We start from the raw sequence: 27699 nt of genomic DNA on the forward strand, positions 1-27699 counted from the left end.
ATGAGTAGACAGAAAAAAAGAAGAAAAAAAAGGCAAGGTGAGGTTTATTGAAGAATTCATGACAGTTTCTTTGCCTCTCGATAGCCCTCGTGTTGACAGTCTTTTGTTAAAACACAGTAATGCACACATTATTGTAGAAGTCAAGACTCAGCACCTGGACGTGCTTTACATTAGATATCAAAAAGAAGCTTTTATCTTAACTCTGAATAAAAGAAACAAAGGCCATCTTTGGCACAAAAAATGAACATGATGGAAAAAAAATGCACCTTTTTTTGTGTTTTTAAATTACCAATATTTGGTAACTGTTGTAGTTCTTGTCATAGTAAAAACCAAAAGATTGCAAACAGATGTCACTTCATTTTGATTGAATGAATTTGCTTTTGGAAAACAATCACATCTTTGGTTCGGTGACCTATTTCTAAGATTCAAATTCTGTAGTTAAGCAAAACACAGGCAAAAAGATGCAGGGGAGTGGTGAAGAATGGATGTTTAACAATTTGTTGTTTGATATGTTTTCCTTTCTTAACTATTTAGAAAATCCCTGCTGTAAAGATGTGGCCATTTCTCCATAAAGTATGAAAAGTTTGGAGTGAATTTGAACAAAATCGCATCAATTACAAGACAAATTCCCACCCTGACCGAGACGACCGGGCTCGATTCGTCAGCCTTGCGTGGAACAGCTGCTGTGCTCTGGGTAAAGGATCCCTAACATCAACACGCGGCATTGTCTGCTGCAGAACATGCCCACATGTACTGACATTTAAAAATAAAAAGTGAAACAGACAAAGGTTTCATCGCACCTTGTCACCAAGGACGGAAAGAGTGATAGACACTGTTAGTGGGTACTTTTTTCCCCTCCCTTTGATAGACATCACCTTGGTTTTCTCAAAGTGAAGTCAAGCCCAAGACTGCTTTGCTTTCAATCAGGACCAGTGATGGTGAGTCAGACACAGGGGTGGGCTAAAACAAAACTGAAAAGGGAGCCAGGGACACTCGCTGAACTCATAAAACTGTCTGTCCTTACAGCCAGGCAGTTCACATCACAGTGTGTGTTTGTGTGTGCCTATATACTGTATATATTACCCTGTATTAGGAGAAACTCCCTACCAGTGAATAGAACACTCAAGTGTCTTCAAGTTTTCTCCTTTACTGCTGCTCTGCTCACCTAAACACTTGAGTTTTAACGCAAACATGCTGACGTGTGACAACCAGCAAAACAACTGCCACTGTGTGTTAGATCTACAGGACTAGCTACCTGCATTCAACTGTTACACACAAAACAAAAGAGAAAAAAAAAATCGCATACAGACTTTTTTTTTTTTCTTCTCTGAGAGAACCATGTGATGTACATTCAGATCACTCCTCCACCTTGGTCTGTTGTTCGGCGTCCGGGGAGTGTGAACTCTGTCTCAGTGTCTGATCTTTGTGCTAAAAGAAGGCGACACCGCGGTCAGTCACACAGGAAACTGAAAAGGCAGACAACCACACATCCTGCCTGAGCTTTGGAAGAAACACTTCCTCCTTAAAAGCAGCAAGTGCAAGTACTGAAGCTCTCTCATGTGAAGGCAGTGAGGCGATGCCAAGAGATAAACATGATACTATATACGTATCCGCAGAAGTTTAAAGCCTAATATGGCAGATGTGTGCTCAGATGTCTCTGTGGTGGGCGAGGTGGGGAGGGGTGGGGAGCGACACATTTTCACCGTGATCTTTGGAGAGAAATTACATTCACAAAAATTTCAAGTGAATTAAACAGAAGTAACAAAGCAACATCAATAGCCTGAGGCTGCGCGTCCATCGCAGACACAAGTTTGAAGATATCAAAAACAACGCGATCTTCACTCCAAGATCAAAGACACTGGTAATGGCTATAAGTTGACCCTGAGGTCCAAAAGATTATTTGCCAATAGGCACCTTCTGTTCACTACTTTTGTAGTGTTGCTGAGAATGAAGGTAGTGCTCAAAGAACAAAAAAACAAAATTGCAGGAGCAGATCCGTTTCTCACTCTCACCAAAAAGATCTCAGAAGTGAAGGATGGTGTGCATCTTGATCTCACCTTCAAACTGGCAGTGAAATGGATGAGACAAACAGTGGCTCCAATGCACTATGGGAACGGTCTGTTTAATAATACAGATGAAACTCTCCTCCCACTACGCTATTATCTTCTGACGAATATCACATAGATATTTCCCTATACAGTCTGCGCGTCTCCACTTCAGACAAAACACATTGAGAAAAAAAAAAATAGTGTACAGCTCTTGTACAGTATTACAACAATGCGGTGGAACTCAGCAGCTTTCCACAAAACAGTCTTCATTTGTTCATTTTGGTATCTGCCTGTGCGTCTGGCCCACAGCAGCCGGCACCCTGGTTGCCATCAGGGCTTTTTGGCTGCTGTTTTGGCTTTCCCGTTGGGCCCTGTTTTGATCTGGGTCATCTCTACATCTGTCAAGGCGTCAGGAGGAAGGCACGAGCGCATGCGTTCAATGGTTCTCTGGTAAGTTGCCCTCTCCTGCTCCAGAGAGCGAATCATGTGCTTCATTTTGCTCTCCCGAGAAAGGAAGTTCTCCATGCTCGTCTCCAGAGTCTGAATCTTTTGCCGCGCAGCCTGGAGGACACAAACATTGTATGTTAGAGCACACAGAGTACAATGTATAGACTAACATTTAAACAGGAGGTGAAAATAATACAGGCATCACAAAATTATAGAACTAAACTAAAAGTCTAAAAAGGAAGAATTTGTAACTTGTAGTCACACGATAGCACGTGAGCTTTTTAAAAGTGCAAATCAAATATGATTTTATTTCTTACAGAATCACAAGCACTTGTTAAATGTTGTACGAGCAGATTTCCAACACCATAGGTGTGACTTAGACGAGACAGATGGGACAGTAAATAAATATTTATTTAACGTGACTTTACTGGTTCTACTTTAAACATTAGTGAAGCGATATCTGCAGAGCATGCAGCATTTAGTCCCTTTGTCTTACAAACATTGGTACTGTGTTTTTAACTTGTGTTTTAGTGCCATCTATAGGTAGTTTTAGGTACTACTACTGGCTTCAACATTGTCTCCACACAGTGACACTGGGTTAAAATGTTTACCTCAACTATATCATAGTCACGTCAAAATTAAGTAACACCCGTCAGGGGAGTTACTGGGGTCTCATAGAAGTTTGAAACTTCACTTCCTTACCTGAAGTTTTTCCAGCAGCTCCATATTTTGCTTCTTCAACTGCGCATTTGTCTTCTCCAGCTTGTCAAGCCGCTCAGAGTCATCTGGGAGTGGTCCAGATTCTAACATCTCGTCTTGTAGAACGTGGTACTCCACTTCGTATGCTTGCAGCTGCTTTGAGATGTCCATCTCCATTACCTGGCCATCAACAGACAGACAGATGCCACTGAAAGACAGCTCGTTATCGTACAACACTCTGGTACCAAAACATTAAGGTCAATGGAAATGCACCTGCATGGAGAGTTCATCAACAAATAGCCACAAAAAGACCAAAGTGATCTTACAAACAGCTAATCACGTGGGCACCTTTCTGAGGTAAAAGCATATTCTGAAGCCTTACTGACACAGGCCAAGAGACTGGTCACCGACCCCCTGGCAACCACAAGTCGCTAGGGAACAAAGTGCATTCTTCGACACCAACCATGAATTTCAGTTATTTAGTGGTTGATGGATGTTGTAAGGATTTGAGCTTTGAGCTTTCACTAGTATCAAATTTGGGCCAGGATGCACTTCCAAGTGTTACTGTTTGTTTAATAATCTGGTACTGTAAAAAAAAAAAAAGCTGTTTGTGTACCTTAGCAATGGTCTGCTCCATCTGTGTGTGACTGAGGGCGGGGAGTGTCGTTTTCAGATAGTCCACAATGCTCTCAAAGCTGTCACATTCAACTATCTCCCCCTCATGGCTGCCCAGCAGACAGAGGGCCACTTTAAAAATCACCTCAGACCCCTCGACAAACACAAAATCTGAAAAACAGGCAATACATAAATCAGTAGTGATTTACGGTGTTTTTCCTCGAGCTGTAGGGCTTAGCATACAATTAAATTATCATATCCAATTTTGCATGTGAGCAAACAAACTATTAATCTAAAAAGAAAAAGTAAAAAAGATATGTATATACCAAAGATGCGGGACACAAAGCCGAGTGGGAATTGCGAGGCAAAGAGCGTGAGGAACCACGGCGCGGCGTAGAGGCTCGGGCAGATCTCGTGCTCCTCAAAGTGGTTGTACAACTCACGGTGATAGTCGTGCAACAGCCTGGTGAGCTGGTACATCTGAATCTGCACACACACATAAACACAGGAGCAGGTCAAAACATGCTGCGTCAAACTGGTATGTCAGGACTTGTTAACAGAATGTCACAGAGCAATCCAGGAATCACAAGCTGGCAAGCCAACTTTTATCCAAACACTTTTATCCAAGTATTATTATTTCATAGACTTGCTCAGACATGTGTCACGGCCAGACATTTGATGATCTGTGCTCTTTAACAACACGTTAGTCAAAAGCACAGCCAATAGAAAAAGGAAGCAGAAGTTAGCTCAGGCTAAAATTAGACAGTTATCAAGTTTTACAATTTCCTGACAGTTAAAAAGAAAGCAAGTAATACCTTTAGCTCCCTCAAACTGAGCCACTGTGCAGAAAAAACAGCCGAAACTCCTCCTGACTTTAAAAACTTTGGATTAAAAGTGTAAACCCTGCAGGGAAGAGAGACCTGGCTCAGCAGTTACCTGAAGCGGATTAAATATTACCACACCTTCTGATGCTGTAACTGCAGCGAGGTCAGATGATGTTTAACAGATACAGAGCAGGAGTGGTTTGACTAAGAGGTGGAGACACTTAACTGCTGTTTGCTCTTGGTAACTAATAAAACCCACACAAGGGTTCGTGCAGCAGTAAGTAACAGCTAAAAGTGAATGTTTACAGCATTATAGCAGTTATGCAGTAACAAGCATTTGTTACTGTATAACTGTTTCGAATAGATTGGAATTTGTTTAAACTGAACGCCACCTTTGGCAATGGACATTTGCATGTGTTATTGTGCACAGCATTGTCTTTACAGTCAGCGGTGGCACTGGAGCTTAACATTTGCAAATATTCCTGCAATACATAATGAACACAAACACTGGACATTGTGACAGAATAAGTTGTTCATTCCACCCACTGACCTGCAGAGAGACCATGTCGGGTCTGTACTGCCGCCTTATGCCGAGGTCATACATGAGAAACTTCAGCATGTCAAAGGCCTGCTCTTCACCCATGTGGAGGAGCAGAACTCCAGCCACAAAGCTGATACCCTGGCAGTAGCCAACCTGTGCAGCACAAGAATTTAAAAAAATGTTTAAAAAGGGGGTTATTGCAAATTTCACAACAATCATTACAGTACAGGCCTTAAAGTGAGCCACTGTGGGGATTACAGTATGTACCTCTGTATCCAGCAGAGAGTAAGCTTTCAGGAGGTTGTAAAGGGAGAGCTGTCCAGCGCCAAGCTGGGCTGAGAAGTACTGGTGGGTGGGGAAGGTCCGGCCTAATCAGAGAGACAGATAGTGAGAGTAAATGTGAGAAAAATAACCAGGAATTTTTGTTTTCTGGTTAACAAATTAAACTAAGAGCAACAATACTGAAGTGACAGCTCTGAAAACAGTCGCCTTTGCTGAAGGACCAGCTGAGGCCATCTTCAGATTTCTGGCCTTCCTCAACATATATAATCATAAACAGATACAGCGTGTGTCATGTGAAAAAGAACGTTTCTCTGTGCATTCCTGTGAAAAACTAAGCATAACCTTACTGTTCCCATTGGAATTCAGAGGTTCTGTAGCAGCCAGAAGCTAATTAATATATATATCAGATGTTTATATTAGTTTGCTGGTCTGGAGCTTTCAGGTGTGTGTTAACACAATACCACAATTTTCCCAGGAGTGGACATACCAGCACATTCACCAAAAGGTCAGACTATATATGCTCAAAGAAGCTGTAAAACACCTGAGAGCTTAATCTCAAATCTTACAGGCCTCAGTTAGCATGTAAAATGCTCGAGTTCATTACAATCAGAAAAAGAATGAAGTATTGCAGCTTGTTTTGAAAGGTTTCCCAGACAATTCACAAGACTTCTGCAGCAATGTCCTTTGGCCATAATGCACAGCACCACATTTGGCAAAAACCAAACACAGCATATCAGCACAATATGCTGTGAGGGGTAATGATTTGGGATCATTTTTTAGCCACAGGACCTGGGCACTTTGCAGCCAAACATAAAGTATTCTACAGTCAAATGTGAGGTCAAAACTGAGCCATGCAACAGGGCGACAGTCAAATCTGGATCTTACACCAGATTGTTCATAAACAAATGAAGTGAAGCAATGTTGCAAAGAAAAGTAGGCCAAAATACCTCCAGCCTAACGTGAAAGACTGACAAACTTATACATGTTAAAGGAGATTCTACAAACTGAATCATGGGATGTACTTTCTTTTTCACATAGACACAGAAACATTTCTACATGCATAGATTGTATCTGTATCTTCGATGAAATTCGTGGGTTTTTGTGGTCCTGTGCACACCTAAATCGACCAGAATGGCATGCTGCTGTGCGGTGAGCTGCTTGAGGAGGTCATGGTAGTGGGTATCCAGGGCTAGCTGACGTGGCGGGAGTCTGTGACGCAGCCGGTGCTGATGGGAAAGAAGCAACCAGACTTCCCCACGTCTGCTCTTCGGAACTCCTGCACACAAAGAACAACAACAGAAATAAAAGAAACAATGTTAACTTACAATGTTTTTTGTCCTGTGGGGAGTTTCAGATTTATTTATAGCCCTGTTTACATGCCACTGGTGATACGGTTTTCTTTTTTTCTTTTTTTAGTGCCTCTCACCTTGGCAGAGGGCACGATACATTTCTTCCTTGTCTTGTGGGACCGTTGTTCTGCCCGGGGCTGTCAGTTTTCTCTCCCACAAAGCCTGTGCATCTTTGGAGCATTCGCTCACTTCTTGGTAGTTAAGCTTCATCTTGCGGATGTGCAGCTCATCTCGGCTCGCTGCAACAGAATGTATATGAATATATATATATATATAAATATCAGTATAAAAAGAGACCGACTCATATTTACTACATTAAAGTCCATTAAAGACTCTGTTTTCAGAAGAAAAAAAAAACGAGACTAAAGGCCAACAACTTCGGAATAAGCCCCTATAACTATGGATTTGTAGCAAAGAATAATGACGATTAAAAGATTTCATGTTCCAGAGAAAGCGTGGATACAAAGCATCATGGCTTCAACCTTTAATCACTGGATAACATGGAAACCCTTTTCACATAAACGCAAGCCACAATAGGCATGGAGAAACTTACAACAGCATAATGGGAGCACAAAAGATAACAGAAATCATAAAGTATGATCACCATGCACGCAAAAAAAAAAAAAAAAAAGAAAAAGCTGAATCGAATGGTACAATAACCAGCCACCAGACGCATGCAAAAACATCTGCTTTTATCCCAAATTCTCCTTTTATGTTGCTTACCTTCTATTAAATAGTTATTCACAGTTAGGTCCTCAGACCAGCATTGATGTCATAGTAGCAAACAAAGGGAAAGAGATGTGTTGGTGTTCAGAATATAAAAGCGACACATAGTACTTCTACTGTTTGCCACTGGAAGCAACATATTTATTAGGTCCATGGTTTGATCTGGGCATTTACAAAATATTATGATCTTAGGTCTTTTCTTTAGCATTTTAAAGGGTAACTTCATTAAAGATTATCTTTTTATAATAAGACAGCTGTTCCCAATCGCCAAAAATAACATGCTAAAAAAAAAAAAAAACCCACTTCATGTCATTTTTTAGCCATTTGTTTCCTTGGGTTTGCAAAGCTGCATCTGGACAATCCACAGTAGCACTACTGGTGCTATTATTTCAGTCTTTTTATAAAGGAAAATTGCAAGACTTCACTGTAAGCTACACTACCGCTTCTACATAAGCTTGTCTATCTGAAAGTGCTGTAAAACCAAAACCATATGTAGCTTTACTCAAGTGTCCCAAAACCAGTATGGTGTTACCAGACTTCTGAAAATAAACAAAAAATGAAAGAGCTTAACGAGTTGCTAACCTCAGCTCCTTTATCTCTGTCCATGATCATAAAGCTTCAGTTGGGAATGACAAGACTTTAAAGATTGGAGTACAGGGTAAGGGTTGAGTGTAAAGCTTAGATGACAGGTGACGTAAAGAGACAGGAGTTTAAATTATTACTGTAATAAATATCTTCCTAGCTTAATATAACTTAACAATGATATCCAAGCTTTCAAGTTATAGATACTAACAGTTACTGAGGGGGAAAAAATACACTCGACATTAAGGAACACTTTGAAGTCTTTTGCGGTAATATCAATATCAGTCATAGTACCAGGCTCCACTCAAGGTCACTATACTTTGTGTAGAATTAACTACTTAGAATCACCTTCAAGTCTCTGATTCTCCTTCTCCATGCGCAGCAGGAGGATCTGTTGGTGGATAGCTGTCCTCCAGAGAGCCCGATAGTCAGCTGCCGTCCTCTTTGACTTCTTCTCTGACCCAGGGTCGCCTGCCTGGGGCAGCAGCTGACCCAAAGGGTCCAGAAATGAGGCACGAGGAGAGAGAGGCAACAGCTCCCTGTTTTCGGAGTCGTCTGAAACGCAACATCCAACACATGGTAAATATAGAAAATATATTGTTAAGTCAAAGCTTTTGGAACAATGAATGCTAGAAAATAAAAATGGGCTTTCTGCAGTGGTAGTTCACAGATTGTTAGCACTCAGCTCTGCAGCTGCACACAGGCATTCAGACTGCTCTAGCTTCTGATCTGCTTTGGTTTTACAGTGTATTAACAGTCTCACTGCTCCCATCAATGCTGCAAAAACACAACAGGGAGCTCCAATAAAGCCAGACCAATTTTAACTGAACAGAAGGACAAAAAAAACAGAATCACTTCTTAGAGACAGATGTTTGACTTTCAAAATTGGAGACAAAACTCAGGAAAGCAGTCAAAAGAATTAAACTTTTTTTTTCTGGCTTCAGTCAGAAAATATTCTAACTATATATGACTAAATCAGTCGCAAATAAAAATCATGATACAATTTTGCAATGCTGCTTGGTCAAAAACCTTGTTAGAGACTTATTCATGGGGAAAAACAATGGTACAAAGCTACTTGTTCTCCCTTTGCTCTTTTTCAATCCTCAGTCTTTGCATATAAGCCTGGAATTTAAAAATCTGTTTGAGGTACTGTCATTTCTTAGAAGAAGATTCGATCTGCCTTCTAGTAGATCTGTGGATCATAAAAAACTTTTACATTGTGTTTCGTGAACTCTTACAAGGATCGAGTTGCCAGACCTGTGTGCGGCATGGATGCAGATGGCTTGTTCATTGGCGATGCAACTCTCAGAAAGATCTTCTGTCTCCAGGAGACCCTGCGTGGGCTCAGAGAGAGACCCCCGCTGAACGAGTCACTGCTACAGCCAGACAGAGTCCTCTTCCTGCCTTCGCCATTGCTACGAGAGAAAACAGCAGCGTTAGTGACACCTGATAAACGAGTCAGGTGTCAGCTTACACCGACTCTCTTTTCAGCACACTTTTACAAATGCAGACACACACACACACAAACATAAGCACACATATACTCAATGGTGGTAAAATAATACAAGCTCTCTGGACTGATAAAAAAATAGTCAAGATGAAACTTCAACATACTGCACCAGCCACTAACTCCTTCCCAGTGTAAATGTTAATAAAGCAGCAAAGTCAGCATGTAAAAGAGAAACATCGGCCACAGCTGAGGTGCATGCACGTGTGTTCATCTGCTGAAAAAGAAGTTGGTTTAGTATGTGGAAATGAAAAATCAGAACTGAAAAACTTCCCCACCTCGTAGCAAATGTTTTCCTTCCAACTCAGCAAATAAATGCCGGTAAAAGCTGATGAACTGATGAAAAAGTGATGAACATTGTTGCAAGCTTGGCTGGTGCTGCTGAACTGAATACCGAACGTCCCATTTCTCATTCATGTCAACAGAGGTTTTCTACACAAGCGTACAATTACCAGCCTTGCAAGAGCAAAAGTAGGTTGTGAAAATTTAAGCAAGTTTTAATTCAGTTCCTTTGAAAGTGCAGATTGCATTCTTTAGTCTGCACAAGAACAGAGCTTTTTCGCTTCTCGCTCAGTGTCGCTTAAACAGCTGGCGAGCTTGTTTAGCACACAAGAGCCCGTCGGATCACATGGGCAGTGAAAAACAGGAAGTGACCTTGGATTGAAACAAATGGCACTGAGAAAACAATTGTTCTACACATATAACACTGTCTCTTTAACAGATTAAAACTCTTCCCCTACCTCTTGTTATGTTTTCATGCTTGCCAAGTCCCTAAGGGGCAAAGTTGTCATACAGTGCAATCAACAAAGCAAACTAGGCTGCGAGCACGTTGGAGTATTTAGATCAAGTGTCTCCAGTGCTGTGTCATTTAAACTTCTCATTCATCATCATTGAATGCTGTGCTCAAAAACCTGCTCCTACTGCTGCACCATTAGGTATCAAACACACTATATTTGCTTATTTGTGAAGCTAACCATTAATAGCAACTGCTGAACATAAACGTATCAGGGAATCTTATTAGCATGACGAGTTAGAGTAGCAACTCTTGCACCAGTCAGGAAGGATGAAGGTTAAAGCTGTGAGACACAGTTATTAAAGCAAAACGCTTGCAATGCACATGCAAATGCAACAAGGGAGGGATGCATCAGCATCTCCTGCTGAGAGAAACAGGAAGAGGATGACTCCAGCTGCATACATGGTGTGGAAAAAAATGAAAAAGAATTTTATCCTAAGACAAATTTGCTTTGGATATACAGAAAAAGAGATACAGGGCAATAAAGCTGGGTGTTAAAAAGGTGTTGACAGCCAATGGGAATACTGCTACTGCCAGCAAAGAACAGCCTGTCCCTCCCACCCATCTCATTCCTGATGAAGTCCCCGGTATGGGGTGCATTTCAGTCTAAGCAAGGGGGGTTGCCTGAGCACCCCCCTCTCACCTCTTGAGGCTCCCACTGTCTGGAAGGGAGCTCAGGGAACCCAGTGAGCCCTGGTAAAAGCTTTTCAGGAAAGTGGGAGCAGTGAAGGAGGAGGGGAGGCTGAAGGAGGAGGAGGAGGACTCGCTCTCCGAAATACTGCGTGTTCTTGAAACAGCCACGGGACTGGGCGGGCCAAACATGAAATGCCCACAAATAAAGAAAAACATTACACAAAACAAAGAGCTTTCGGTCCAAGCACAGAAATGAATAAGGGAAAAAAAAAAGTGGGGAGCTTATGAGGGATCAAAACAGTGACAGGAAACTTGTGATGCTATTGTTCGAGGACAGCGGGGCAGAAGGTGAAGAGATTATAGACTGATCAAAGTGCTGCAAATAGATTACAATGTCTGTGCACACACACTGTTGACGCGATTAAAAGAAAAGCAACCAGTTCTAATGATTAAGTTAGCATTAGCCATATTTTCAAACAAAACACAAAAGCTCAATCCAGCAAAGGCGGAAAGGGAGGGGATCTGTATAACTGCAAAAAGGAACAAATTATTAACTCCTGCAAATGTCACCAAACAGACGCAGAACCCTTCTTTAAAACTGCAGAGGGTGATTAACTGTAAACTAGCTTATATTTACCTGCTTTGCAGCAACTCTGGGTTAACGGATTGCTGCCTGCGAAGCGGAGTCTGTTTGTTCTGTATTGGCAATTGGCCCTCGAAGGAGATGCGTTTTTTCACAGGTGGATGGCTGAAGGTGTGAGCGCGCCGACGAAACTGAAAGCCAGCTTCCGGGTCTTCGTCTGGGAAGGCAGGAGGGGAACCTGGGGGGGAGTGACCAGGAGATTCCTCATCCTGCTGAAGAGGACAGAATGTGTAAGGCGGGAAGCAGTCAGTCATATTTATGACTTCACTGTTTTCCAGTGATGCATATTTAATGACATTTTATATATATATATATATATATATATATATGTATACACACACATTTTTTAATGAATGGCTTTAATTTCTGAGGATCATACAATCAAACAAAAAGTCAGTGACAGAAGGCAAAAGTCAAAAAGTGAAAAATCAGTCCATGTTTCACTGGAAGTTAAACCACACGACACAGCTCACAGCCAAGTTAAACACTCAATCGCACACTCACCTATTCAACCCACAGAAAGCCTCAGTCCATGGTTCAACTTTATACTCCACGCTATCACTCCGTGCTGCCTCATGTCTGGTGGCACAACTCCCACATCTATTGTATTCTAATGGCCAGTGTCCTGTGACTCACAACATCACACACCATTGGAGGGGAGGACCTCGGTGACACGCAACTGTACACGAAAGCCCACCTATCTCCTTCCATCATGCTTTTAGAGACCTCCCTATTTAAGATCAGGGTTAGGTCATGCTGCTGCTTTCAATGCGCATTTTTTTTTTTTTTTTTAAATTTCATCGGCTACAGCTGATCACATTACAGACTGGCAAGAGGTCTGTTTGCAAATCACGCTAGACGATGATGTCATCTAACAGCTGATGCAATTTATTAATTTTAGGAAAAACTGATGATAGAATTTTACTCAAATCAGAGACTTTTGCAGTAATCTCTCTTACATCAGGGCCGAGAAGACAAATCCAGGCCACACGTGGCTCAGCAGATGCGTAACTGGACATCCTGAGTGGGATTTCCTTTTCACCAGCTCATCACATCCTGACAGAATCCCCACAAGACTACTTACTCATTTAATCCCAATCAAAGCAATTTTTTTCTGACTTTTTAAAGACATCTCAATGACAGAAACCTTTACTTGAACCTCATAAATTAAAATGATATATGTCACTCAATGATAAATGATCACTTACATTTGTTAAAACCTGCAATAGCCAGTGCGGCTAATTATAGATAAAAGAAAGAGAAATAATAGCTTAATAAATTCCCAGACACTTGGAGCTGCCATTTGAAGACTGGTGTTAATAATCGTCCTTACTTGGCGGTTAATATTTTCAATAAATCTGACATGACAGCATTAACACATCCGGTGAAACACATCATACATCTGCTACAAGGAGAGAGTATTTCCTACTTTTGCGGCCTCAGTAATACAAGTAACATTTCTTTTCTGTAGTTTTAACCCTTTAAAGTCTGTTTGCAGGTCTCCAGCAGGTTTGTGACTGTAGAGGCCGTTGTAATAATACCAAATTAAAATCATGATACAACACCAAATATTGACTTTCAAGCTTATTGGAATTGTACAGTCTCTGTTTTTGCCTTATACGCTGTACTTTCATTGTATGTTTCACTGAATCACTACGGTGATTTCCCATTTTCCTAAGAAAATATGAAAAATGAAGGACGGCTCGAGACATTTGCACAATATTCTGCAGCATGTGCTTTATGATGTGTTATATAACAATACAGTGGTTCCTCGTTTATCGCGGGAGTTGCGTTCTAAAAATAGCCCGTGATAAGTGAAATCCACAAAGTAGCCAACGTTATTTTTTTACAATTATTATAGAAGTTTTAAGGCTGTAAAACCTCTCACTACACACTTTATACACTTTTCTCAGACAGGCATGAACATTTTCACACTAATCTCTCTTGTTGAAACACTCTCCAAGTTCTAACCTTCATAGAAAAATAAGTCCAGTATTATAGAATGAAACCAAAGTGCAAAATGTTTTGTCGACACATTTGTGTTTGTTGATTAGAAAACTTACAAACATACAGTGCAGCACTTCAGATTCACACTGCGATTGAAGATTTATGTAAATTTGACAAGCTGGACGCATTCTGTACTGTACAGAAGACACGGCACGAGATTGATTGACAATGGTCTATAGCCAATCACGATGCAGAACACAATGCACGGTAAAAAACAAAAAACAAACAAAACAAAACAAACTATGCAAAAAATCCAGCATCCCTGTGCTGCATCGGCATTTTAGTTACAAATGCTTTTGCTGCATTTCAAAGAAGCTAAAAACCTCTTTAATTAATTCTAAGTATAGAATTATAAAATAATTGCTACACCAACCACAACTTTATGTTGGGTTTGGTTTAGCCTAACCTAGCCTTTAGATTGTAAAGTGAGTGCCTGGCACTCAATTGGTTAATTTGCTCGTTTACTTGTTCATCGTAGCAGCGTACTGCTAAACCCATCATGACTGATGAGGAGTCAGAGGGACCATATCACGCTCTCACTCCACATTCTGCACAGCAGTAACCACTAGGGAGCCAACAACCTTAAACGGCTCATTAGCAGCTCTGTACACACGTTCCCTCTTGTACTGTTCTGCCTTTTTGTCAGTGCAAGCTTCATCATAAAACTATGTGGGAAAAAAACGCAGCACAAAATCGTTTCTCCTCATGCGAGGAGGACTGTTGGCAGATCCACCTACTGACACTGATGAAAGTGAAAGTATTCTTATCGACCTGTCCCTTTCCCGAGGACACAGTTGGAATATAGCATGCTTTTAGATGCCACGGGGTAAGAGTGAGAAGTCTCAGAGTCCCCCGACTGAAGCTCTGGGAATTCTCATGTTCATCCTCAAGGACACTTACTCTTTCAAAACTGCTCATGCTTCCCATGCTTCCCAAGCGGCCGCGCATTCGACTGGCACCCTGGTGACAGAGATGATTGTAAAAAAGTTATAAAAACACAAGTGGGTAAATTAAAAAAAAAAAAACATTAAAAAAAAAGTAAAAACACAATTTTTACACAATTGTTTCTGACAAAAAGGAAACAGCGATTAGATGAAGAGTGAAGCAGAAAGAAGCAAAGGGAAAACGTTTCCTCGCTGGCTAACAGCATTATTGTTCAGCTAAGTCTCTAAGATGATAACAGATGGCAGCAGAGTTCTCCTGGACGCCTCTGCTAAGGAATTATTCTGCTGTCTCACTGGCAGATATGGGTCAATCCAAATCCCTGTGATGACAGTGACACAGAAACAGAAACCTAGAAGACTAGTAAGAGGTAAACATCATGGCGGCTGTACTTTCTGTCCGTTGCAAAGACATAAAAGACAGGGATAAACTGGGGGAAATAAGTAAATGGTTATAATAATATAACGGCAGGAAATGGGGAAGATAAGGTAGTGGCAGAAAAGGAAACATGTTTAAAAAGACCCACCCTTGCAAAGATATTCTCCAGAGAGCTAGTGAGAGATGAACGCGCTTTATTCTTAAAAATGTCGAGCTTGAAGCGACTGCCGGTGGCTGCGCCATCTCCTCCTGCTGAGCTGTTTGCTGCATTCTGTTAGACCGCAAAAGAAAAAGATTTAATTAACAAGACTTCAATGAATTTAATTATAAACCAAAACAGGTTCACTGTACGAATACAGTTGCAGATCCTGTGAGAAAGCCTGCAAGAAACAGCCAATCGCTGCTAACTGCTTTAAAAGAAGTGGTGCTGCTGCTGGAGACTGCGCTACGATTGATAATATTTAGCATGCAGATCGCTCATGGTATATCATTCCAAAGTAATTATCCACAATCCTCTCATACTTTAAATGTCGTGTTTCCCCTCTCAGCAACTCATGGAACGTAAACAGCGGTTCATCGTAGGTCTCAGGGAGAGGGACATCTACATCTATACATGGAGGTGGGAAGCAACAAGCTTCACATTTAAGACAGCAGCTAAGGAGTCCTTTTACCATCAATATTTCTACACAATCCCTTTATCAACACAAAGTCCAAAACAAAACCTTAGGATACGGTCTGAGAAATTCAAATTTTATGCCATTTCATGCAAGCGATTTTCAGAACCATCAGGGGTCTGAATTGACGTTTCTCAGATTTCATGTTAAGGACCACTAGAAACATTTTAAAGATCCAGTCTGTCTGTTTGTTTTTGCTTTTCAAAATGAAATTTAGAGTAAAACCAACAAATCAATCGACAACTGTGATGTCGCCAAGTGTCGATTCTCTATTCAACAGAAACACCACTTTGCTGGAAATTATTTCTGGACCGTAAGTTTTCTCGTGCCCTTACCTTAGGGGCCTCTCCAATGTGGAGGTGGGACTTTTGTTTGGTTTCACAGAGCTGTCTCAGATGAAGAATCACAAGCTCATTCTCCTCCTGGTCTGACGCAGGCTTCAGCCTCTGCAGAAATGAATGCACAAACACTCAAGTGTGAATCAACAGCTGTAAGAAATAACATGTTTGTATCAAAGTGTCACCTCCATTGCCAGACCTGAACTCGCTCAAAAATCTCAGCTTGCTCATTGTCAGTCAGCTGGGAGAGATATTTCTGGATGGATAACTTTGCTCTAGGTGGGTAGAGACCTGGAAACAGAGAAGATGAAATAAGCTGTACTCTTTAACTTGCTTTAACTCTGAGAAACACACTGCGCATCAATATATTCATGAGTCAAAGCCGAGAGAAGTGCCGGATGTCTGATGCAGGTGCCATGACCTACCTTCAATCCTCTCGCAGAGCTTGTGCAGGTCATGCATGGGGCAGGCTTCGCATAGCTGGATCTGAGTCTTGTTGCTTTGTAAGGCGGCTGCTGTACTGAAGGCCTGCTTCAGGGTCAGCATCACCTCGTCCACCTGACACGCACAGGCGAATGAACACACACACACACGCACAAAGAAAGAGATGTTTGCCACATGCACTTAAGAATTTCATTTTATTTACATAATTCCTGTGACTCACCAGCGATTCACTGGCACACTGGAAAATGTAGCACACGTACTGACTGGGACCAGACTCTGAGTGGTGCCGACAGATGAATCCAAAATGGTCAGTATGTTTGATACCCTGGGGATGGGAGCAAAAGACAAACTAGCCTCAGAGGCCTGGGATAGCTGTGGAACTTTATAGCACATCACCATAATGATGCTTTAATTATATCATATTTAATTACTAAACGACCACCAAAGGTGAAAAGAAGTGTATTCTTACATTACTGACAAAGATCTGCCACTAAATTAAGGAATAATCACTAAAGGTCTGCTCTTGTGTAAAGATGAGCAAAGGCTCTCTGTGATTAGATTCCAGTTGCTAGGACTGCAGCAGAGACACAAGAGAGACCTTTTCAGCGTAAACATTACAAGTAAATATACACCAACCTGACAGCACGATGAGATATCCTTGAAGTTCTTCTCCAGGACCACAGTTTTACTGTCAGGACTTATAAGGTTTACTTCAAAACGTCCAACCTATGAAACACGAGAGAACACGGTCACACAGAGTGAAGCAAAAACATGTAATAGATGCATGAAAAGTTCTCACAAAACAACACGGATGGGAGAGCATGTGTGTAAACACACTGGGACTATAACTATTCTATGTTGCCGAACTACCCGATCTGCAACAGAGATAAAACACGCTCACGTGCGCTTTAAAATCAGGGTCAGCGAGTCTCCGCTAATGATTTTTCCTCATAATTGACTGCTACGTACTGTATCACATCGAGCGTTGTGCTCTAGTTTTTAAAATTAGCTTCATGAGGAAACAGGCATGGTGCGTGAGGAATGGCAGCTGTGCGGCGCACATGTTTTTCATGAAGCAGCGACCATGTGTTATCACAGGAGCAGTGGTGAAGTCAATTTTTTTTTTTTTTTTTTTTTTTAAATACCACAGGAGTTACGGCCTTATTAACTGGAACAGTTACACCAGGCCAAGCTGGTCTACACATTATAGCTGCCAGTCACGTGCACATAAAAATGATTTGCGGTGGTGTGAACCTCAGCAGTGACACTCTATGCAAAGGAGGCCTCCGTGACAAACAGCGCTGAGGCCAGCGACCATTTGGTTTTCTGGTGTAACAGATGGAATCAAGTTTTACAACACAAATTATGGTTTGGCATGAGGAGCTTAAAAAAAGCCATCCATATTACTGAAAAGGGTATGTTTAGAGTGGAGTAAGTCCAAAACAATGCAAAATAAGACACCCAGTCAGCCCATCTGTACACTGCGTGCACATACACGTAAAGTGGACATCCCTTTAAGCTCACTGCAAATTATTTATTAAGATATAAATGATGCCTTCAGGGCCCAAGTCAGTCACTTTTCTCCATACTAGACAAAGATTTTCATGTTAGAATTATTTTGATAAGTGTTCTGCATCGAACCGAAGGAAAGACCTTGAACAGTCATTTGGACAAAGAGAAGAGAAGCGCTCTCACTCACTGTGACACCAACACATTAGCAGCAGTACAGCACAGCCCTTTACTTTGTTCAACTTCTCCTACCTGAAAGAGCATAGTGCGGTTTTTGTCTGCATCCGAAGGCTGAACGTGATTTGGTGCGCTAGCATGACGGCGGCGTGTGGAAACCATGACGATGCCTTCTCCCGGCTTCCTCTGCAGACTCCCCACCATGCTGCTGCAGCGTGTCCGAAACTCCTGGGGCTCCTCGAATCCCGAGTCCTCCTGGATGGACTCGGGGAACGCTCCTCGTAGGCTGCTCTGACTGTCACTGCTGAGAATACCTTTACCTGAATCAGACACATCAAACATGAACTCACACCTAAGTTTAAAAAAATCACATCACTAGAACCTTTAGCCGCTATTGATCTAATGGATATACTCCAGTGCTGTTCTACCAAGTACACAGGATTACCCAGTTTGACTGAGTCATTAAATTAACCTAGATTTTTCTACTGACCTCTTGTTTTTAGTAAATGGTTTACTTGCCTCCTGATGAACATAAAGTGATAATAACAGAGTTATTATAATTGTGTATTTTTTACTTAGTTTTTATTTTAATTTCATCTTAATTTTCATCTTGTTTGTAATTCAGGTTAGTTTCACTTGATTTTCTTGGTTCAGCTTAGTTTTTGTTAGTTTCAGTTTTAGTTGTAGTCTTTTTAGGAAACTCAGCGACCGCATGTATTACCATAAAAACACAAATCTTTGAAAGCATTCCAGGAGAAAGAGTTCCAATAAACACATCCATCAATGTCTCAGTTATAATCATGTTTTTACCAAACTAACAGATACTAAACCCAAGGATATTTCCTCTAATTTTTTTTAATCTTTATTACAGTTTTTTTTAAGTCTAGTTCCTACTTTTGCTTGTATAGCCAGCAACTTGATAATTACATAAATGTGGATGGCTGCTACATTTTGTGAAAAGTAAGCGTGCAACTTGCTGTTTTCCATTTGGAACACTAGCCTGTCAACATAACAGCGAACACAGTGTAATACAAGGAGGTGCACAAACAGAATAATCCACACTGAGTCAAAGTGAGCACTGTAAACCAACCAATAGAAGAAACATAATCATTATTTGGCTGAAGCTAAATTATGCAAGTGAATGTTCTCATTTTGGGTGCAGAACAGACACGTCTACAAATGTAAAGTCGCTCTTTGTCTCCTTGTGTTTAAACTTGATTTTGAGTTGCAAATCAGCTTTTGTGTCCTTGCAGAACTGACAGTAGCAACATTTACTTACAACAATGTCAAGTTACTGGTTGTTGCTGTGCACACATACATCATTTCAATAAAATTTTTCCTAATCATAAATTTGCTTGAAGCGTTCGTCTCTACCTGAGGTCACGTCCTCCCCTCCAGGACCTCTGGGGTCTTCCATAGTCTCATTCAGAGCAGAGGAGAGCGGGTCTCCTTCGCCTCCCATGAGGAACTCCACAGGGGGGCTCTCCGTGGATCCTCGTTGACCGTTGAGGAGTCGAACACGTTTGCGCTCAATCTCGTGCTGGCGAAACTTGTCGATGCAATCATCGACGAGCGTGGATGGAGCCTTCTTGTATCCGACCGTCACCTGGGATTTTTGCAACACCAACAGCATTCATTGAAGCCCCTTGTTATCTTAAAAACACTCCATTCTAAAGGCATATGCACCGATTCCTACCTTGCCACAGTAAAGCACTTCAAACTTCTGGGAGTTGTAGAAGGCCTCGTCGGTTTCCTGTTTGGGTTTGGCATCTTCCTTAAGCGCTGTTTTGGACACTTGGCGAATATTACTAATTACCTCAGGGACCTGTAAGCGAGGCAAGTGGAATGAAAGGATGTGATGAACAGGAAGACACAAACAAAGAAAAACCATGACAAAAACGACTAAGGGAGGTCGAGGGGAACACCAGCTTCGCAGACATTGAAAGAGCACGAGTATAACATAACCCTAAAATCTAAAACAACGCTTTTTGTCAGGTTCTGTGAAATATGAACATGAATAATGCTTCATGTCATTCTCAAAATGACAAATAAAAACTAAGAAGTAATAAGAAATTAACAGTAAAAAAAATATGTGGAATCATATCAGTACTGTTGTTTTGGTTATGCATGTTAAGACATAAATAAAATAAAACCATATTTAGACTTTGAATTTAAATAACTTGAAAAAAGCATAAGATTTGAACAAAAACTGGTTAACAATAGACGGACCAAAAGCTACAATGGTGTCAGAGGTAGGCGTGCAGCCATGGGGAACACCCACTCTCTACAGCAATGAACAGAAAACAGAAGGCTGGGGGAAACTCGAGACTTGAAGGTCGATAAGCCTATTGCTGCTACACTGTGGCACTTAAACATTAGCGGGCAGCTAGTGTGTTAGTGTCATCAAAGCTTGATAACAGCTTGCTTTGATAACAAGTCAAAGACTAAAAAAAAAAAAAAAACAGGCAAAAGACAAGACAAAAAAACCCACCATAATTTAGGCTTTGAATACTTTTACAATGGGGACCGAACAATAGCAGTGGAGTCAGAGAGCAATGAATCACCGCTGCACTAAAATTCTGGCAGCAAACAACTGACTGAAAGCCTCAACGCTAAAGCTCCCTAAAAGAAGCAGAGTGCCTGGAACTAATGCTACAGCCAAGGTCAGCCAAATACTGTGTTTAAGACAACAGTGAGGGCTAGAACAAACAGCAGCTCCACAGACTGCACACATCAGATCAGATAAGAGCTGGATACAGGCAGTTGAACAAATATATTTCTAATGTGGACTGGAGAGGGAAGTTGTATAGCAAAGTACATGGCGCTTACTTCAGAGGTGTGACCAGAACAACAGAGCGCAGAGAGGGGAGGGCAGGCAAACAGGAAAAGAAAAGCTGTGAATGAACTCAAACATCCTGACAAAGCCCGTGTCTGATTTTCATAAAAGGCAATGAGATCAAATGCGCGTCTGCTACTGGGGCTATTTTAAAGTCCCACTTTCTAAGCGCCTGCTTTCCCACCTCCCCCCTCAAGGCCTTGCGCTTTTCCTGGCTGGTGACAGAGCGTTGCCTTGAGATGAGGAAAAGTGGAAGTGGCTGTGGTGGGGGTGATGCTCAGTCCTAGTCCCACACTCCAGAAACTGTGAATGATTTTCAAACTGTTGGCTGACTTATTTTCAGGATAAAATAATATCGCGGTGATCCTTTTAAGCTTCAGAAACAAATATCTGCGCGCTCTGTAAATGCGGGTTGCAAATAAATGAAAACATGCTGTAATAACTTACAAGGGATGAAAAATAAACCACACATGGGATCTTGGTGGCTACATTTTGTGGGAAAGTGCATTCTTCATTAGAAAAGACAGTGTTGACACTACGAGGTCGAGGTAATCAAAAGGTCTTGTTGGCTGAGAACTAGCTGGCCACCACAACACTTTGTCACAAAGGGAGGGGGAAAAAAAAGACAGATTTGTCTAAACATTAAAAGGAGCTGTTTTATTATACATGAGTAAGATGATGCCGAAGCGCTACTCCGTGCGATCAATTATTCCTTATCTACCCAATACAGAGTTGGCAAAGGTGCTCGCTTCTTGAAGGGAGACATGCACAGACAGGCAGGCAGGCAGAAAAGCTGTTGAGGAAATAAAGGAAAGCCAGCGTCCTCTTCCCACTAAAGCGGTTCTTTAAACTAGCGTAACATTCAGTGATCACAGGCTGGCTTCAGTAAACAATATAAGCGACGGCGGTTGTGAAGCAATGGTTCTCTATAAACACCAGTAGCCGAGCAGAGCTTTAGAGCTTAGGTGAAAACAAACACGAGAATAGTGCCCTCTGAGCTGCTAGAGTCCTGAGTACTCTCAGTGCATAGCTCCCATCATGTCCAAGCGCTCTTCAAAAGCCCCTAATAACATCAGCTCTTACAGTAGATGGCACATTGCTCTGCTGCTATTATCGGCAGCAATAAGCCAGACCGCTGAGAAGCTGCGGATTCTCACGTTCGGCCACAATATCTGTGATTAGGCCTAATTAGGCTCTTTTGGAGGTGCACAGGTTATCACTGTGTCAATAAAAAGATAAGAATGGAAACAGAAAGCAAGCGAGAGATGAAACGTAATGCCCCACGTCAGACCAGATGCAATCAAAGATCACATGCTTTTAAGTTAAAAGCATGCGATGCAAGTTCTTAGAAAGTTGCACAAATTGTATAGAAAGACGGAAAAAAAAACAAACAAACTGTAGCTTATTAACGTCATAAACATCAATTTATGGAGTTGCTTTAAGGCCAAATATCCGTCTTTGTGTGGCTCTGGCTCTGCAAGGATTTGTTCTGATGCCACTTGACATTTAAAGTTTGACCTCACTGTAGCATGTGCTTTTCCATGTGGCTGAGGACAAATGTAAGTTGAACAAAGTTCATATTCAACCACAAAAACAAGCAAACATTCCTTATGATATCATTACTGACACAGTGACAAGATGTCACAACTGGAAATTGTAATGCGTCACTAAAGCGTCCTATTTTTTGTGCCAATACAAGTGTATGTGTAAACATTCATAGATCCTGGTAATAAAACAGCTATGGAGAGACAGTTTTTCACTTTGTTTATGCTCTGATTTTACTGAAACTTAGGAGGGAACTCAATCATGTGCAAAAGAAACTTTTCATAGAGTTTTATGCAGCCCTGTGAAAAACTAAGTACACACTATCACTTTCGCAGCAACAACTTGAAGTAATAATTTTCTGTCTTGTATGACTTTATCAGTCTTTTGCATGACTGCAGAGGAATTTTGCCTTGCCATCTAAAACTTTGCTTCAGTTCACTGAGGTTTGCAGGCATTTATTTATGCACAGCTCTCTAAACGTCCATGCCAGAGAATTTCAATCAACCTGAGGTCTAGACTTTGAGCCATTGCAACACCTTTATTCTTGTTTTTCAACCATTCTGTTATAATGGTTGAAAACTGTTAAATTCGCTGCTGTGGTTGGGATCATTGTCTTGTTGCATGACCCAATTTTCAGCCAAGCTTTAGCTGTCAGACAGATGGCCTCACATTTCACTCCACAATACTTTGGTATAGAGAGGAGTTCATTGTGACTGCAAGGCGCCCAGGGCCTTCAGCTGCAAAGCGAGCCCAGATCATCACCCCTCCACCACCATGCGTGACAGTTGGTAAGAGGTGTTTCGTGACGATATGCTGGTTTGTTTTTCTCCAAATATGGAATTATGCATCATGGCCAAAGATCGCCACTCTGGTCTCATCTGTCCAAGTGGTAATTGCTCCAGTTTTGTGGTTTGTTCAGATACAACTTAGGTCATATTCTTCCAAATAAGCCATACTTGTTCAGTATTTTCTCTAATTACAGTCTCATGAACTTAAAACATTCAACTCTGACTGAGGCTCATGTGTAGATCTTGGATTTTTCCGCATTCTCTCTGAGCGTTGCATGGGGTGACCTTGGGGTGAATTTGGTGGGGTCCCCACTGTGCACCTGGCTGCTACTGACCCACTTAATAATAATAATAATAATAATAATAATAATAATAATAATAATAATAATAATAGAGTCCCGAGAAAACTCGCTTTTTCACATGACTGTATTTGATCCGGTGACTTATCTGTCACACCAAATTACCAGACATACTGCTTGCTAATAATATAAATTTTCATAAAGTTAATCCAAGAACTCAAGTATTCAAAGCTACTTGCTATGCTTACCTGACATCTAACAACATATCAGTGACTGCAGACAGTTTCCCTTTCATTGTTAACTGTGCACAGAATATCATGATAACCGGTTACAAATATGTGGCCTCAGTTATTGTGCAAGAAATCTGGTCACATTAACAGACAGACACTGGGCCACCTTTCCTTCTCTGGGCAACAGGTGCACGTAATATAAGAAAAAAAGCTTTTCAATTCCTGTCTTTGGCACAAAAGGGAAAGTCAATTGATATAATAGATGAAAAAAAACAAGCTCTGCACGGTTTGTAAAGCTGAATGGTAGACAATGGCTTTTCCTATTTTAGTTTAACAGTATGTGCCACTGTAACTGAAAATGAACATCACCCACAGCAGAGACAACAGAAGGTTACCCAGTGAGTGATTCCACAGTGGTACTGTTCCAAGTCAGAGCAGAGGTTAAAAACAAATTATGGAGGGGTCTGTGGTTTATGCTGTGCAGGCCTTGAGTGTGTGTTGCTGGCTTGATAATAGCACAGTGGTGTTGACTGGAGACTGTGCTGAATGTGTGCCTATCAGTCTCACAGACAAGTCAAGTAAACATGTCCCACTTCAACTGAAAAGAAAGTTTAACTTGTGTCCAAAGCTTCCTTTTGATGCTTTAGCAAAATATTATCCATGGCATGTTAATGTTAGTCTTGTTAACCCTAACAGTGAACGCGTGAGGACCGAGGCTGCATTTCAAGTCCAGGAGGTCAAACCTGATTTTTAGCATGATGACATTTGAAACACATACATGAGAGATGTCACGTTTGTAGGCAAACTGCATATTCAGGGCTTTTCCTTTACTGTTTTATTTCTTAAATCCAAATGATCTAATAGTTGCAGTACTCTTGAAGACATCAAGAGCGTCTTTTCATTATGACCTTTCTCATCATTTTGATAGATGCCAAATCTCCTTACACAAGGAAGGCATGTCATTTCTACAACTAAAAATAGATGTGAAACCATTCCTGCCACCCAAAAATAAAGCAATATTTTTTGTGTCTTCAAAGTCAGTTTGGAAAAAAAGAGAAAACACACAACGTGGTAATAAGAATGCTCGCAATAAATGCTGTTTATATATGGAAAATGGAACAAACAGACTGCTAGCAGTTGCCACAACAGGGTGTTGTACATGGCAACAGAGTACTGGTAGAATTAGCCATACATTCCACATGGTCCACCTTGCACACGTTGCTTGGGCTTGCTGGTTGCCAAACCAGTTCTCGTTGCGTAATAGTGATGAATGAGGTACGTCCAAGATACTTTTCTCACTGCTGCACACACATTCGGGCATTAGCAGAGAGGCCAGAGACCTCGAAAGTGTGCACGCCTTAAGCTTGCTGGCTCTTCTGCTCCTCAGTTTTCACTAACACACAAACATTGTGCTCAGCCCCCTGGACAGGAAACGCGATACGGCACGGGCACACTTGAGATCAATGCAAAATGTGAGCATAACTAGATATGTGTTTGTGAACATTACTGGTGCACATTTCCTGAGTCAGTGGGAAAACAGGATTAGCATGAGTAGGGATGTTAGACTTCAGAATGGGTTGCATGGAATTAGGAATTGAGGTGGCACCAAGATTAAACTGCGTTTGTTTAACAATCTTGTATAAATAACATTCTGTACTGCCAAATCAGAGAAAAGATAACTCAGATAAACACTAGGGTAGTAGGGTAGGCTCTTGAGTGTAGCAACTTCCTAAAAAATATGCTATGAACTGCTTTTCAGAAAAGAGCAGAAAGGATTACTACAAATATATATTCAATCACAGACTCCCACGTTCCTGATTTCTGGCTGTTTATTTCAGTTATTACTCAAGAGTGGCATGCTGATCGCCAAGTGAATGTGCTGACTCAATATTGTATTCAGTTGTTGTCACACCACAGACACCAAACACATGTCAGATCTACAGCGGCCCCGAGAGCGCCGAGCACTGCAACTTCAGGAAACACAGTCCCATCTTCTCCAGTCTGACACATGACGCTGCAAAAGGGATAAACCAACACAAAGACAGAAAATGCCACTCTATAATGGGAGCTTTCAGCTATCGTTTTCCCTTCGTGGTGCAAAATTGGTGAAACCATATGTCTTTTCTTAAGCTCTGTTGCACTGAGCTTCAGGGCCACTGTACTTAAGCTCAGGGAAAGGCCAGGGATGGATTAACCTTTTTTTTTTTTTTTTTTTTTTAAACAAAAAAAACCAGAGTACTGGGTTTGTCATGCCCACCATCTAGTGGCCTAAATACTTAATCCCAAAACAAACACATTTAGACCAAGGACTGATCAAATATTGTGCGAGGTTGAGATTAAATTATACAGCTTTCACCTTGGAGACATTTCACTTCAGGCTTAGTTGGACATCCCATTGTTTTTGAGTTTACAGCTAATGACAGGATCAGTCCACCCTTAAAAAAATAGTTTGCCTCACCATGACATCATATTTAATTTAGCCACATATACTCAGGACGTTTGATTTGTAATCCCCTTGGAATATTATGATAAGATCACAGCGACTGGCTGTTATTGTTTAAGCTAAACTCTGAGCAGGCTACTGGATACTTGCTTCAGATCTTCTTAGGTGTAAAAAAAATATTATTTAAAGCTTTTTTATAAGTGTGTTTGTGTGTTTCTAATGGATCACCACGTTACTTTTTTTTGGCCTGAGTTTTGGTCCATTCATGCTCATGGCAATTAAAACTGCTGTGCAGAGAGGAGCAGGCCTACCTGGTTGGGGTCGCAGGCCTTAAAGACGTGACAGGACATCTCGGACTCGGGGTTGTCGGGCTGGCCCCGCAGGAGATAGGCAAAATAGGTGAGGTCATTGCTGTTGTGAATGAAGCGAGATATGAGCTGTGCTTTGTGCTCGAATATGAACACTGAGGAGTTGTTGCTGGTGGTGGGGACACATCGGATGAAGGGGGGGCAGAGGACCAGATGAACTTCCCTGGGCTGCATCACAGGGCCGCAGTCGCCTTTCTCGCACCGCCTGCGGATCTCGGCCACCAGCCACGGCAGCATGGGTAGGGTGGTCCGCCTGTCCAGCAGGGACCAGCCGATGTAAGTGAGGGCGAACCTCTTGTCCGACTTCTCCTTCTCGTCGTGACTCTCCATGTTGACCCAGCAGACTTTTCGCCCGAAACTCGATGACAACAACACAGATCAAATCCTACTTCCAAAAAAACAACAACCCCAAAACAAAAATAAAACACTATCAATATATCTTTCCCTCTTGCCACCGAGGCTAGCTGTAGTTGTGTTTAGTTTGCAACACTTTCCATGTCCACATCCATACACAAAGTTTACGCAGCGCTTAAACAAACCTCCAACATGTGCTCGCCCTTTCGATCAGCTGCAACTCTCCATGATGTTCAGTTTTTACCTCAAGGATTTAAAAAAAAAAAAAGAACTTCGAGTGCTGTCTATTCGCTGTTTTACTCCCTGCTCCGCTCCACTGTTTGCTTAGGCGGAGAACCAAGCGCTAAACACCCCTGTACTATCCTGTCCCAACCAAGATAGCTTGCCAAAAACGTGGCTTTGGTTGGCTCCCGTGTAAACACAAGTCACCCAGAGAAATCTGATTTCTTTGACGCGTTAGACGTTGTCTCCGAATGCGCACGCAGGGCGGCGCATTTCCAACGTCCCGGTCCTGAAATCCTAGTGCACAGACGCTTCTTTGCCACCGTTGCGATTTCTCTCTGCAGATGAACAATAAAATACAGACACTGATGCTTGTTTATCGTCTTGCGGCGCAGTCTCCCGTCAGTGATCCTTTCTTCCACAACGCCTCGGAGGCGGAGCGGCTGCGCGCCTCTG

At 41.7% G+C, this 27699-nt stretch overlaps 1 protein-coding gene across 3 annotated transcripts; it reads right to left on the reverse strand.

The window, feature by feature from the left end:
* Positions 1–27671, reverse strand: tbc1d4 (TBC1 domain family, member 4). 3 transcript variants are annotated; one of them, XM_087830073.1, is made up of 24 exons: positions 27207–27671; positions 26611–27052; positions 19855–19983; positions 19533–19764; positions 18234–18478; positions 17109–17198; positions 16693–16797; positions 16454–16586; positions 16228–16319; positions 16026–16136; positions 15165–15287; positions 14597–14656; positions 11684–11901; positions 11057–11218; positions 9371–9528; positions 8462–8668; positions 6883–7044; positions 6574–6732; positions 5442–5542; positions 5184–5327; positions 4136–4295; positions 3811–3980; positions 3198–3374; positions 1–2609 (listed from the first exon to the last, which is right to left on the reverse strand). In XM_087830073.1, exons 2-24 carry the CDS (start codon positions 26995–26997, stop codon positions 2379–2381), a joined length of 3756 nt encoding a protein of 1251 aa, XP_087686199.1. In that variant the 5' UTR covers positions 26998–27052; positions 27207–27671; the 3' UTR covers positions 1–2378. The 3 variants fall into 3 exon arrangements, with proteins under 3 accessions (XP_087686199.1, XP_006788231.2, XP_006788229.2); XM_006788168.3 differs by having other exon boundaries at positions 26611–27671; XM_006788166.3 differs by lacking the exon at positions 11057–11218 and having other exon boundaries at positions 26611–27671.
* Between the last annotated feature and the right edge of the window lie 28 nt (positions 27672–27699).

Source organism: Neolamprologus brichardi, chromosome 16, assembly GCF_056152115.1.
Source record: "Neolamprologus brichardi isolate AB-2024 chromosome 16, ASM5615211v1, whole genome shotgun sequence".
Lineage (NCBI taxonomy): Eukaryota > Metazoa > Chordata > Actinopteri > Cichliformes > Cichlidae > Neolamprologus > Neolamprologus brichardi.